This window comes from Periplaneta americana, chromosome 5 (assembly GCF_040183065.1).
Source record: "Periplaneta americana isolate PAMFEO1 chromosome 5, P.americana_PAMFEO1_priV1, whole genome shotgun sequence".
Taxonomy (NCBI): Eukaryota; Metazoa; Arthropoda; class Insecta; order Blattodea; family Blattidae; genus Periplaneta; species Periplaneta americana.
In genome coordinates, this window is record NC_091121.1 from 6,046,318 (window position 1) to 6,060,143 (window position 13,826).

The 13,826-nt window shown below is 36.2% G+C and overlaps 1 protein-coding gene across 3 annotated transcripts in view; it reads left to right on the forward strand.

The window, feature by feature from the left end:
• The window catches only part of LOC138699434 (transmembrane protein 229B-like), an 82,512-nt gene that overhangs the window by 50,667 nt on the left and 18,019 nt on the right, over nt 1–13,826 (forward strand). The window contains exon 1 of one of the 3 annotated variants that reach the window (XM_069825298.1): nt 10,982–11,094. The exons of 1 other annotated variant lie outside the window; for it this stretch is intronic. Coding sequence is in view for 1 of the 2 variants with exons in the window: in XM_069825295.1 (XP_069681396.1) it covers nt 11,147–11,183 (37 nt within the window). In the remaining variant the exon portion in view is untranslated. One more of the 3 variants, XM_069825295.1, reaches the window with a different exon arrangement.

Consider the following 13,826-nt stretch of genomic DNA (forward strand, 5'->3'; position numbering starts at 1 on the left):
ATATGAAAAGACAAACAGGAAGGCAGAAGATAGGAAACATTGGGGAATGCTGGATTTGCAGTGAAAGATCTGACCTTAGGCAGAACACTGAATGAGTGATGAATATATTATTTGTAAGCTAACGTTCAGTTAAGTTCAATAAATTGCTTGAAAGATATCATTATAAGGCAATAACTCATTCTTTAAGATTTGACGACATAATGACCTAGCGTTACCATATGGTAACGCCCTGTAATTCCACATATTCGCTTCAACAATAGAAAACAAAAGCACTGTTGTGTTCAATTACATCCATTTAATTAGTCTATAAAGAAATAAACGAAAAAATTGACGAAAAATAATTCAGGCTTTTAAGGGTTAATTATATATGTTAGGACCAATTATTTTTGGAAAATCGAAAATTACCAGAAAAATTTCGGCTACAGATTTATTATTAGTATAGATTTGAAAGAAAGAAGAATTTGAAAGCTAAGAAAGGAAGAATGTGATATGTACTGAAGGCCTTGGATTGCCATGGTATTTTCAGAGTCTAGTATATACAGTCACGAAGCTTGAGTTTATGAGGGTACTAGGAACAATAGACTGTGCAGGTACTATTTCGCATTGTCTGTAATGAGGCGATAGTAGCGAGCCTAGTGGTTAGCAACTATCTATGGATGCATATTTACTACGTATTGTGCTTCGTGACTGTATATACTAGACTGTGTTATTGTTTTGTTTTTATAATATGTTCTGAAGTCCATGTATTGCCAAGGTATTATTTTGTTTTTTTATGATAAGTACTGAAGGGCATGTATTGTCATGGTACTGTTTTGTTCTTTGATTATGTTGTTCATTATTCCAATACCCAAATGGACATTGAATAAATCCTTATTATTTTCAAACTAACAACTTATTAACACAAAAGGATAAAAATAGAAGTGAACAAAAAAGAAAGAAGAGCTGAGAACAGAAATGGTATAAAGCTCAAAACATAGATAAAAAAATAATATAAGAAGAGAACTAAGAAAAGAAGATAATAATAAAAAGAGCAAGAATACAAAAAGAAACACAAGATAGATATTAGATGGGCAAAAAAGGAGCAATGACGTAAAATCATACAGGCCAAAAGAAGAGAGATGTAAAAGTGAAGAATAAGATAGAAAGAAATGCAGAATTGCAAAGAAGAAGAAAACACGAAGGACGAATAAGCAACAGAAGAAATAATCTATGATACAAAGAAACATAAGAGGAAGAAAAATTGGTAAGAAAACGTAGAAAAAAGAAGAAGACAAAAGAAAACGTTGAAAAATAATACTTTGATTGAAGGGAAGTACAAAAGAAACAAGAGGCAGAAAAGAGGAAGAGAATGAGGAATAATATGAAAGACAGAGAAAACATAACAAAAAAGAAAAGTTACAGTTATCTGCAAAGTTATTTCAATCCAAGATACATGTTACAATGCAAATAATAGTAGATATGAAATTACAACTGGAACTTATTTTAAAATATATTTGTGTTTTTTTTAAGAATCTAACTGGAGAATTTACAATTAAAAAAAGGAAGTTGTAAAATACAGTATTTCATTTCCAAGAAATATTTTGGAAATTTCTGCAGCTCGTGTACACCGTGTTCCGCTTATAAGTATAATAAAAGAAATAGTTATAATTTCATAACAATGCATGCAAATGGGTTAAGATTGGTACCATTGTAAAGAGGAAATTGGGAAGTTTTAATCCATTGTTGTTACTTATTTTTAGAAGACTCACGCATGCGCAGATCATTAAATAAGAGAATTCGTATCGTATCTTTAGTCAGTCAGCATGTGGACGCCACAGCAGAAAGCCTTTTGTGTGCTGTCATTAGCAGAACATAGATCCATAATTCGTGTACAGCGCTTGTTTCGCCGTCAGTACAATCTTAGACCGAGGGAAGCTGTACCGACGTACGTCTCAATAATGAAATGGGATAGGCAGCTCAGAGAAACAGGAAGTTTGTTGTCTAATGCAGGTAAACATTCCAAGCGTAAAGTGTCTGACGAAAATGTCGAACGCATTCGCGAGGCATTTCAGAGAAGCCCGCGGAAATCCATTCGACAGGCTAGTGTGCAGTTGAACATCCCACCAACAACAGTGCATACAGTGCTCCATAAAAGATTGCGTTTGCGAGCGTACAAGCTGCAACTTCATCAGATGATTACGCCGAATGATAAACTGGAACGAAAACGCTTTGCAGAAACAATGTTGGATAAAGTGGACGATGACGACACATTTCTAACTCGAGTCTGTTTCTCAGATGAGGCAACCTTCCACGTCAGTGGAAAAGTATACCGACACAATTGTCGCATCTGGGGGTCGGAAAATCCAAGTGTCGTAATTGAACACCAACGGGATTCCCCTAAATGGAATGTTTGGTGTGGGATCATGGGTGACAGAATCATTGGTCCCTATTTCTTTGCTGAAAAGACAGTCACTGCAAACACGTACCTGGATATGTTGCAACTGTATGCTGTGCCACAACTCCCAGATGGAGCAATTTTCCAGCAAGATGGGGCTCCACCACACTTTGCCAACATGGTTCGCACATTCTTAGACGAACAATTCCCTGCAAGAGGATCGGAAGAGGATCACCGTACATCACATGGCCTGCCAGATCACCAGATCTAACACCACCTGATTTTTTCCTGTGGGGGTTTGTTAAGGACCAGGTCTACAGGACGCCAGTACGTGATTTGGCAGACTTACAAGAAAGAATTTATGCTGCTGTCAACAATGTTACACCACAGATGCTTCATAACACTTGGGTCGAGGTTGAATACCGGTTGGATATTTCCCGTGCCACCAATGGAAGCCATGTTGAGGTTTATGGAACATAAGGTAACAAAAATTCCCAGTTTTCATTCTTTGTAGCAGTTGGTTTCAACTATATACTTGTATTAATTCAGAAGTTATAGCTATTTCTTTTGTTATACTTATAAGCGGAACACGGTGTATTTTTATTTCTGCGTTCCAGAAACCCGGGAGATACCTTCGCAAGCAGAGGAAGTTCTCCTAATGAGCTATCTGCAATTCCGATGCTCTCGTGCGCCAGGCATACACCTGAATCTGATTTACAGCCCCCTAATTCGGCATCATACTCTCGCACGCGCTCACGATGTCTCCCGTAACGTGAATTTGCTTTTCAGATTCTTAATACACACAACAGATAGTGTACCAGTGGCGTATATTACAGGCCAGTGTTTCCGGGAAAATTCGGACGACCAGAAATATTATAGTCCGCTTTCTTTTGTTACATTTTCAAGGTAAGCTATAATTTATTTAATAGCGTATGAAACGCTATTGTCAAAAGTCCGCACGAACATTTCAATGTTGTTAGATAATGAACATAATGCAAAGAAAGTTCCTTGTAAGGACCGATATGTTATTGTATTTCTTTACACATTCTTAGCCAGAAATATACGAGTGCAATTACAAAATTACAAATAATTGATTAAATGACGATCTTACTCGTGTTAATTATGTAAGCATGTGCGGCTTACAGCTGTTGCGGTGCTCTTCACACCATCCTCATCATTCAGAAAACAGAAATACAACCTAGCATACAGAACAGAAAACACACTACAAAGACATCTCAACTCACAAACAACACAAACAAACAAATACAACCACACAGGCCTACACAAACACGCATGTAATAGTTGCGACAGTTTCTACATTGGACAGACAGGCAAATCATTCCAAACTCGATACAAAGAACACACTAAAGCAATAACCAGAGGACACAATACATCTACATATGCCGAACACATAACTAATGCTAACCACACGTACAATAACATAAATACAGACATGGAAATCCTACACATACAACCCAAAAACCAAAAACTCAACACACTAGAACAATATGAAATATACAAACACACTAAAACACACCCTGATCAAATTCTCAACACACAGATCAATTTCAGTACACAAACTCTATTTGACACCACATTTCAACACTTTTCAACAATCGAACGCACCCACAAAACAGGCAGAGAAGTTCGAGATGACGCCGAGATCTAGTAGGCTCTGAGGATGGTGTGAAGAAGCACCGAAACAGCTGTAAGCCGCACATGCTTACACAATTAACACGAGTAAGATCGCCATTTAATCAATTTTTTATATTCAAGTGTTAAAAAGTAGTGTACGAAAGATTCAACATGGAAAATTACAAATATGTTACTCTAAATCTAAAATATGCAGGTTGTATACAGGGTGATTCACTAAAAGCATGCAAACATTAACCATGATATAGTCGGCTTACAAGCAAAACACGTTAAGTCAAAAATATTCGCAGAAGTAATATTTTTTACTTCATATGCTTTGCTTGTAAACCGAAGATATAGGACAGTGATCATCAGCACAGAGTACCCTGGGGCTAGCGTCTCTTGCCCGCGGAGAACACACTGCACTATGGTGCATTCGTACCTGCTAACGGGTATGCTCTCTATCTCCTCTTGCAGCACGACGGGGCACACGGGACGGCTCCGCTTACCCTTTACCCATTTCAGCGAGTGCTGACGACCACTGATATAGGGGATGCTGTACAGAACATTTTGAGATCGGAAAATTGGGTTCTGCGAAGTCAGATTAAGGAGAAATGAGCATGATGTTTTCTTTAGGAGAATAACGCATTTCGATATAACGGAATTTCACTATAACAAAGAAATTTAAGAAATTCCTAGAATTTCGTTATAGGTACTCATACTTTATTGTAGAAAATTGTTTGTGATCTTACTTACTTACTGGCTTTTAAGGAACCCGGAGGTTCATTGCCGCTCTCACATAAGCCAGCCATTAGTCCCTATCCTGAGCAAGATTAATCCATTCTCTATCATCATATCCCACCTCCCTCAAATCCATTTTAATATTATCTTCCCATCTACGTCTCGGCCTCCCTAAAGGTCTTTTTCCCTACGGCCTCCCAACTAACACTCTATATGCATTTCTGGATTCGCCAATACGTGCTACATGCCCTGCCCATCTCAAACGTCTGGATTTAATGTTCCTAATTATGTCAGGTGAAGAAAACAATGCTTGCAGTTCTGTGTTGTGTAACTTTCTCCATTCTCCTGTAATTTCATCCCTCTTAGCCCCAAATATTTTCCTGAGCACCCAATTCTCAAACACCCTTAACCTATGTTCCTCTCTGAAAGTGAGAGTCCAACTTTCACAACCATAAAGAACAACCGGTAATATAACTGTTTTATAAATTCTAACTTTCAGATTTTTTGACAGCAGACTGGATGATAAAAGCTTCTCAACCGAATACTAACACGCATTTCCCATATTTATTCTGTGTTTAATTTCCTCCCGAGTGTCATTTATATTTGTTACTGTTGCTCCCAGATATTTGAACTTCTCCACCTCTTCAAAAGATAAATTTCCAATTTTTATGTTTCCATTTCGTGCAATATTCTCGTCACGAGACATAATCATAGGCCTATACTTTGTCTTTCCGGGATTTACTTCCAAACCAATCTCTTTACTTGCTTCCAGTAAAATTCCCGTGTTTTCCCTAATCGTTTGTGGATTTTCTCCTAACATATTCACGTCATCCGCATCTTCCACAAAAAAAGACATGGCATACCATCAAAATGTAAAATTTGTTAATAAATTATATTGCATTTTAAGTACACTGTTACGTAATACTGTACATTGTCCTCCGATGTTATAATCAAGTTCCAGTGCAGTAGGCTAAATAAGGTACATTAGCGATATGGTTACTTTTATGAAATAATAAACAGACGTCAATTTATTGGTTGTGAAAATCCCTGCTGTTGTAGTAAAAGCCTTAATCAAAAGGGTGTAACCATGTCACGCCAAAGTAAGTTAATACTGTTCATGAATTTATCTGATAAACTTGAACTAGTGGTGCGCGAGGAGCTGATAGGGCACCTGGCAGCTTGTAATTATCCAAAGTGGGGGGGGGGATAGTGGAGACGTATCTATTCACCACGCACACACTCCAAGTAACCACTTCGCTTCACATTTGTCATTCTTACAATAAAAACACAACCAGAATAGCCTATGTTACAATGACTTGTGTTACTTTCCTTTATTAGTTCAAAGCTTTATTTATATATTTCCCCTATATACAGGGTGTAACGAAAAAGTGGACAAAACTTCAGGTATGGATTCCTCATGATACAGGTTATCCCATCTTCCTTACCCAAAATACATTTTCTGTTAGGAGCCAAATGAAAAATTATTTCAAAACAAAAGTTTTGTAAGTACAATGGGGAATTAATACTATGGACATATCTTTTTTAAAACCCGGTTCATAAAGCAGATAGGAGTAATGCTTCATTTCTTTAAATGGTAAAATTGTACTTTTTACTCAAGGAATCATTTAACCTCTTGAAGTGGGTGAAGAAAGAATAATGCAACATGACTAAAACAAAGCAATGACAAAAATTATAAAGCTACCCAAGAGACCGAAGTGCTGTACCAAAAAAATTCGTGGTACGGAAATGGCCTATTACTGAAAATTCTGTACTAAAAATTTCGTAGGGCCGAAATGTTTTATTTACCTAAATGGCCTAGTACCACAAATGAAAAATGGCCCAAAAAGATGAACCGAAACAGCCTGAAATGCTATTGAGAACTAGCACAACTCTTTCAAATTTTGTCAATTTTTTTATATCTTTGGTTCTGACTTACCCCGTGGTTGGAAAGTTCGTTTACACGATTATAAAATCGTAGGTCAGATATCTTTGAAAGCCTTACTTACTTACTACTTACTTACTTACTTACATACTGGTTTTTAAGGAACCCTGAGGTTCACTGCCGCCCTCACATAAGCCCGCCATTGGTCCCTATCCTGAGCAAGATTAATCCAGTCTCTATCATCATATCCAACCTCCCTGAAATCCATTTTAATATTATCTTCTCATCTACGTCTCGGTCTCTCCAAAGGTCTTTTTCTCTCCGGCCTCCCAACTAACACTCTATATGCGTTTCTGGATTCGCCCATACGTGCTACATGCCCTGCCCATCTCAAACGTCAGGATTTAATATTCCTAATTATGTCAGGTGAGGAATACAATGCGTGCAGTTCTGCGTTGTGTAACTTTCTCCATTCTCCTGTAACTTCATCCCTCTTAGCCCCAAATATTTTTCTAAGCACCTTATTCTCAAACACCCTTAACCTATGTGCCTCTCTCAAAGTGAGAGTCCAAGTTTCACAACCATAAAGAACAACCGGTAATATAACTGTTTTATAAATTCTAACTTTCAGATTTTTTGACAGCAGACTGGATGATAAAAGCTTCTCAACTGAATAATAACACGCATTTCCCATATTTATTCTCTGTTTAATTTCCTCCCGATTATCATTTAGCCTATATTTGAAGGGTCCACTGCAAGAATGATGGATGTCACTTTCTTGTCGAAAATGAACCAAGACTGTCAATGCATAGCTTAAGACATATAGAATGAACATACAGAGTTATATGGCATTAAAACTTATAGTCATTGTCCAGTAATGATCGGAAAATCACAGTTAAGCTTTGAGCGCTAAGCATTTCAAACTTTCAATCGCTTCTCCTGCAAAATGTATTCCAAATGACATCCATCATTCTTGCAGTGGACTCTTCATTTGTTACTATTGCTCCCAGGTATTTGAATTTTTCCACCTCTTCAAAAGATAAATTTCCAATTTTTATATTTCCATTTCGTACAATATTCTCGTCACGAGACATAATCATATACTTTGTCCTTTTCGGGATTTTATCTTTGAACGCCAGTGTACAAAAATTATAAAATTTATCAAAAGGAATAAGCTAAAAAAATGCTTAATAAGGGCAACATTTTTTGGAAAATTTATAATTATATTAGTACAATTAGTATGCAGAGATTATGAGGATGGGGAAAAATAGGAAAGATTGGAGTATGTTGGGTTTGCAGTAAAAGACCTGGTCTTGGGCAGAAAACTATGAATGAATGAATGAATGAGTGAATGAATGAATGTAATACAATTATTATAAAACTTAGCAAATTCAGTAAAATTATAAAATTCCAGAAAATTTTCGTCGCTATCTGAGACAGAGACAGACAGACAGACAGACAGACAGAGAGAGAGGTGAATATAGACAAGCAGATATATAGGCGAACAATACTGCAGACAGACAGACTGTAAAAGATTGTAGGCTATGGTTGGTGTAGACCCAATTAGATTTCTTTCTGCAACGCTAAATAAAGAGTATGCAATATGCTTCAGTCCAGCTACATGGAGTGACCTGAATATTTCTTGCCCAGCAACATCTAAAGCACATTTAAGCATCCAGCTGGGAAGGGTTTTAAAATGTTGGCTACAAAGCTCGACAAAGTTGATAACAACCCTGGCGTTGTCCGGCGGGCGTGGGAGACGAGACTGCGGTAACCTACCCGTATAAACCATAACGCCTACATCCAATCTGCTGCCACAGTCGATAAAAGAGCATGCAGCCAACCTAGTCTCCGGGAAAAGTTTCAGTGATTCCGAATCTCTTCGTCGTCCTCTCAAAAGATCAAAAGCAAAGAGTTTAGTTTATCAAATGGATGAAGCGTTTTCCTCAGATACTTAATGTCCTTAAACCTTCAATAATAATTATGAAACGATGAGATGAAAAAGGACAGCATTTCATTAAAGAAAGTTTTTTTCGGGAAATACAAAAAAACATTCTACTTTGTTTCTGAAAGATTTTAGAAAAAATATTAGCATGAGTAATTTGTAGTATTACGAGAGGCAAATAAAGTCCAGAAAATTATGAATGAATTAATGAATGAATCAATCAGCCAATCAATCAATAATTATTAGATAATAAATAATTATACATATTGCTTACACAACTTTTAACACTGTATCACTTCGGAATATGTATGATAAGACTTTGTGTTAAATTCTATTGTACCTGGTTTACATGTTTCGACCTATTATGAGTCATCCTCAGAACTGGTCGTTGTTGGTCTTGGCGCCTCTTGTTTTGTTTCCTGTGAGGGCGAGTTCGTATGGTGTAATGTGGAGTGAAAGAGTGTGTGTGTTCTAAAATTGAATTGTGTGTTGAGAATTTCATTGGGGTGTGTTTTCGTGTGTCTGTATATTTCATATTGTTCTAGTGTGTTTAGTTTATATCTTTTTGGTTGGATGTGTAGTTTTCCATGTCTGTGTTGATGTCTCTGTAGGTGTGGTTAGCATTTGTGATGTGTTCTGCATATGTGGAGGTTTTTTTAATTGTGTTATGGCTGTGATGTGTTCTTTGTAACGTGTTTGAAATGATCTGCCTGTCTGTCCTATGTAGAAGTTGCTGCAGATGTTACATTTGAGTTTGTATACGCCTGTGTGGTTGTATTTGTTTGTTTGTGTGTTGATATGATTTTGTAGAGTGTTATTTGTTCTGTATGCGATGTTGTAATTTAATTTCTTGAATGAGGTTGCAATCTTATGTTAAATATTTACTTTTAATGATTAGCGTAACTTCGACCATTAGGAAACAACGAGTAATCTATCAGATAGTAAACACGTACAAGTCCTTTGAAGTAAGTTTCATGTAAAATAGCAGTTTTATCCAACTAAATTAATTTATTCTGAATTTAAAGTATTTAATATTGAACAAATTTATAAGTATACGCTGTTAAAATTTTATCATAAAAATCGTAATAAGTTTGTATTACAGACACACAATTATGACACAAGACGAAATATTAATTCAACATTGAATGAATGAATGAATGAATGAATGAATGAATGAATTAATGAATGAATGAATGAATGAATGAATGAATGAATGAATGAATGAATGAATGAATGAATGAAATAGCCTTTGGATTTCCCGTGAAGGGCTATGGCCTCCTAAAAGGGGAGCTCTTTAGAGATCATGCGGTGAGCTAATCCGCATGACGGTAGATTCTGTTCTATATAAGTTTTGTTCGTCGTTTGTGTGTGTACACTTGCACTCTCACTCGATACTGGCAAACTGTAGCGATCTCCATTCTTCTCGGTTCTTGGCTGTTCTGGACCACAGGGGTCCAGCTAGGCTCTTGAGATTCAACATTAGTAGAACCTAAATGTCTCATATCTGCTGGTCTAAAGCATAGCATTAATTTTGGCCCTCGGTTGTACAATGCTTTAACTAAATTACACCCATAACTTCTAACATGTAACCCACTAACATATAACAAGAAAATTAGAAACGTGTTAATATCTTCAATTTGATTAAATAAATTTATAGCCTATGTGTATGAATTAATCAACCTATATTATATTTGTATTCTATAATTTTGGAATAAATAAGTAAATAAATAAATAAATAAATATATATATATATATATATTGTCCTACTTTTTACGTGCGATATTATTCTTCTCTAGTGTTAATATTATATTATATAATTCCATTGCCGCTGTAATTTAAATTTTAGTTCCTATTTTATTTTACTTATTTATTTTTATTTTTTTTTTCTATATTTCTCTTATATTAATATTGTATTATATAATTTCTGTAACTGTAATTTTAATTCTATTTCCTATTTTACTTTATTTTATATTCTCTTATAGGCCTATTAATATTATATCTGAACTGCGACCGAACACGAGCGCTGCTCATTCGGTCTCAAATTTTGTTAATACTACTGTATCTCTTTATTTTTTTATTATTAGTTTCTGGGTGAAACCCATAATCGGAAGGTGTGTCATTCACATGACACCGCTTAGTTATACAATACATGGCTGTGAGTTTCAGTTTCTAACGAACCTGACCAATAAGTTCTCCCCCAAACGCTCTACCTCGCCAGGTAGTTGATATTCTTTATGAAGCCATACCTGCGAACGCTCGGGGCCAACTATGATAGAATTAAATCACGCGAGGGCAATAGTAAGCCCTAATTGCAGGTGCTACACGATGACATCACGCCGCGGAATCGATTCCCTCGGTGGATGTACAACTTCCTTCTCAGGGGATATTTTTATTACTATTGAAATGTGGAATCGTTTAGAGCGAATCCTGTTACCGAGCCGACGTTCTTATAAGACTGCCTGGAACTCGAGACTTTTCTTTCAGTTGTAATCCGCGGCGCCGGGATCAGACAGCAGCTGGGTGAGTCGCTACTGCTTGCCATCTCGTTTCGCAACAAAGTCGAGTGAACGTGATGCCTACATCACAACCAAGTTGGAGTAATACAGCGAGTGAGTGAGTGAGTAAGCATAAGAAATAACATGCTGAATTTAGGAGTGAGTGAGTGAGTAAGCATAAGAAATAACATGCTGAATTTAAGAGTGAGTGAGTGAGTGAGTAAGCATAAGAAATAACATGCTGAATGTGTGAGTGAGTGAGTAAGCATAAGAAATAACATGCTGAATTTAGGAGTGAGTGAGTGAGCATAAGAAACAACATGCTGAATGTAGGAGTGAGTGAGTGAGTAAGCATAAGAAATAACATGCTGAATGTAGGAGTGAGTGAGTGAGTAAGCATAAGAAATAACATGCTGAATTTAGAGTGAGTGAGGGAGTGAGTAAGCATAAGAAATAACATGCTGAATGTAGGAGTGAGTGAGTGAGTAAGCATAAGAAATAGCATGCTGAATTTAGGAGTGAGTGAGTGAGCATAAGAAACAACATGCTGAATTTAGAGTGAGTGAGGGAGTAAGTAATCATAAGAAATAACATGCTGAATGTAGGAGTGAGTGAGTGAGTAAGCATAAGAAATAACATGCTGAATTTAGAGTGAGTGAGGGAGTAAGTAATCATAAGAAATAACATGCTGAATGTAGGAGTGAGTGAGTGAGTAAGCATAAGAAATAACATGCTGAATTTAGGAGTGAGTGAGTGAGTGAGCATAAGAAACAACATGCTGAATGTAGGAGTGAGTGAGTGAGTAAGCATAAGAAACAACATGCTGAATTTAGGAGAGTGAGTGAGTAAGCATAAGAAATAACATGCTGAATTTAAGAGTGAGTGAGTGAGTAAGCATAAGAAATAACATGCTGAATTTAAGAGTGAGTGAGTGAGTGAGCATAAGAAATAACATGCTGAATTTAAGAGTGAGTGAGTGAGTGAGTAAGCATAAGAAATAACATGCTGAATTTAAGAGTGAGTGAGTGAGTGAGCATAAGAAATAGCATGCTGAATTTAAGAGTGAGTGAGTGAGTGAGTGAGTGAGCATAAGAAATAATATGCTGAATTTAAGAGGGAGGGAGTGAGTGAGTGAGTGAGTGAGTGAGTGAGTGAGTGAGTGAGTGAGTGAGTGAGTGAGTGAGTGAGTGAGTGTAAGAAATAACATGCTGATTTAAGAGGATGTTTAAATGATTATTTTTCTGAAATATATAGAATAAGTTCATGAATTCATAAATCCAACTGACATGAGTGTTTCGAGGTAACAGAGCTTACATTGTGAATACAAGACACTGGAGAATGTTTATGCAGTATTACATTCTTACTATACAGGGTGATTCAGACCACTCGTAACAGTCATTTATTTCGAAAACTAGTGCGTGAAAATTTTCGAGACAAAAATATTTATTACTAAACCACATGTGAACTTTCACTTGAGCTTGATTTCATCAATCAGCTCTAACAGGAAATAGGGTCAGTGGCGTATCACTTTAAAATTTCAAATGGGAGTCGGTGTCAAATAAGGTACCATTTGATAGACCTCTTCAAAACAAACAACTTTCATAGGAAACGTTTTTATTAATTCCTACTCTGCCAGTCACTTGACCACGCCGAAGCATTAGGAGTCACTGACAGTGTTAGAAGAAGAGTACAGGTGTGTGCTGCTCAGAACGGCAGATAGTTTGAACATTTATAAAAAAAATTAATGGAATTGTCAAGCCTTTAGTAACATGTCAACATTAATTGTCTTGTTTACATTTTCGTCTTGTAACATTTCTCAATATTGATGACATTGTCTTTTTTGTACATTTTCTCATTGAAAGAGTAGGAATTGTTAAAAACGTTTCGCATGAAAGTTGTTTGTTTTGAAGAACTCTAGCAAATGGTACCTTATTTGACCCGACTCCCATTTGAAATTTTAAAGTGATACGTCACTTCCTGCTTCCTACTTCCTGTTAGAGCTGATTGATGAAATCAAGCTCATGTGAAAGTTCACATGTGGTTTAGTTATAAATATTTTTGTCTCAAAAATGTTCATGCGCTAGTTTCCGAAATAAATTACTGTTACGGGTGGTCTGAATCACCCTGTATTTTCATATTATATTTCAATGCTGAAATTCAATCGGTTCTTCTTTAAAGTGTTGTTTTCGTTAATTCGTGCACAAAATTTTCAAAGGAAAATTCATGGAATCCTACCTAGTTCAAGATTTTTTAAATATACGTATATAATAATTTTACTGTTAACAATTACTCCAGGTCAACGCGTAATTGTAAAAGCAATGAAAATTACAAGAGAGGAAACAGATAAGAAGATTCAAATTAAATATATTTGACAGAGAGACTACAATGTATTTAAAAGTCAAAGTTTGCATGTATCGCACCTGTCAGTGAGTATGTATGTATGTATGCATGCATGCATGTATGTATGTATGTATGTATTTACGGTCTTACTAATAAAAACTCTATATACAGACGTTTAACTGTCTTATACTTATACAATGAGTAACTCGTTTATAAGTCGTGTGTAAATTCCTTACTAATAATCACTACATACGTCGTGTATAACAGTACAACTGTTACACACCTACGTCATAGTTTCGTCATTACTTCGTTACGAAAGGTAATAGAATATCTTAGGTTCTCTATTTCATCCGGTAGAGCGCTCTAGTGTGGTATGTTAAGTATCGATAGTACAACTGGCTCTGATCGATTACCACG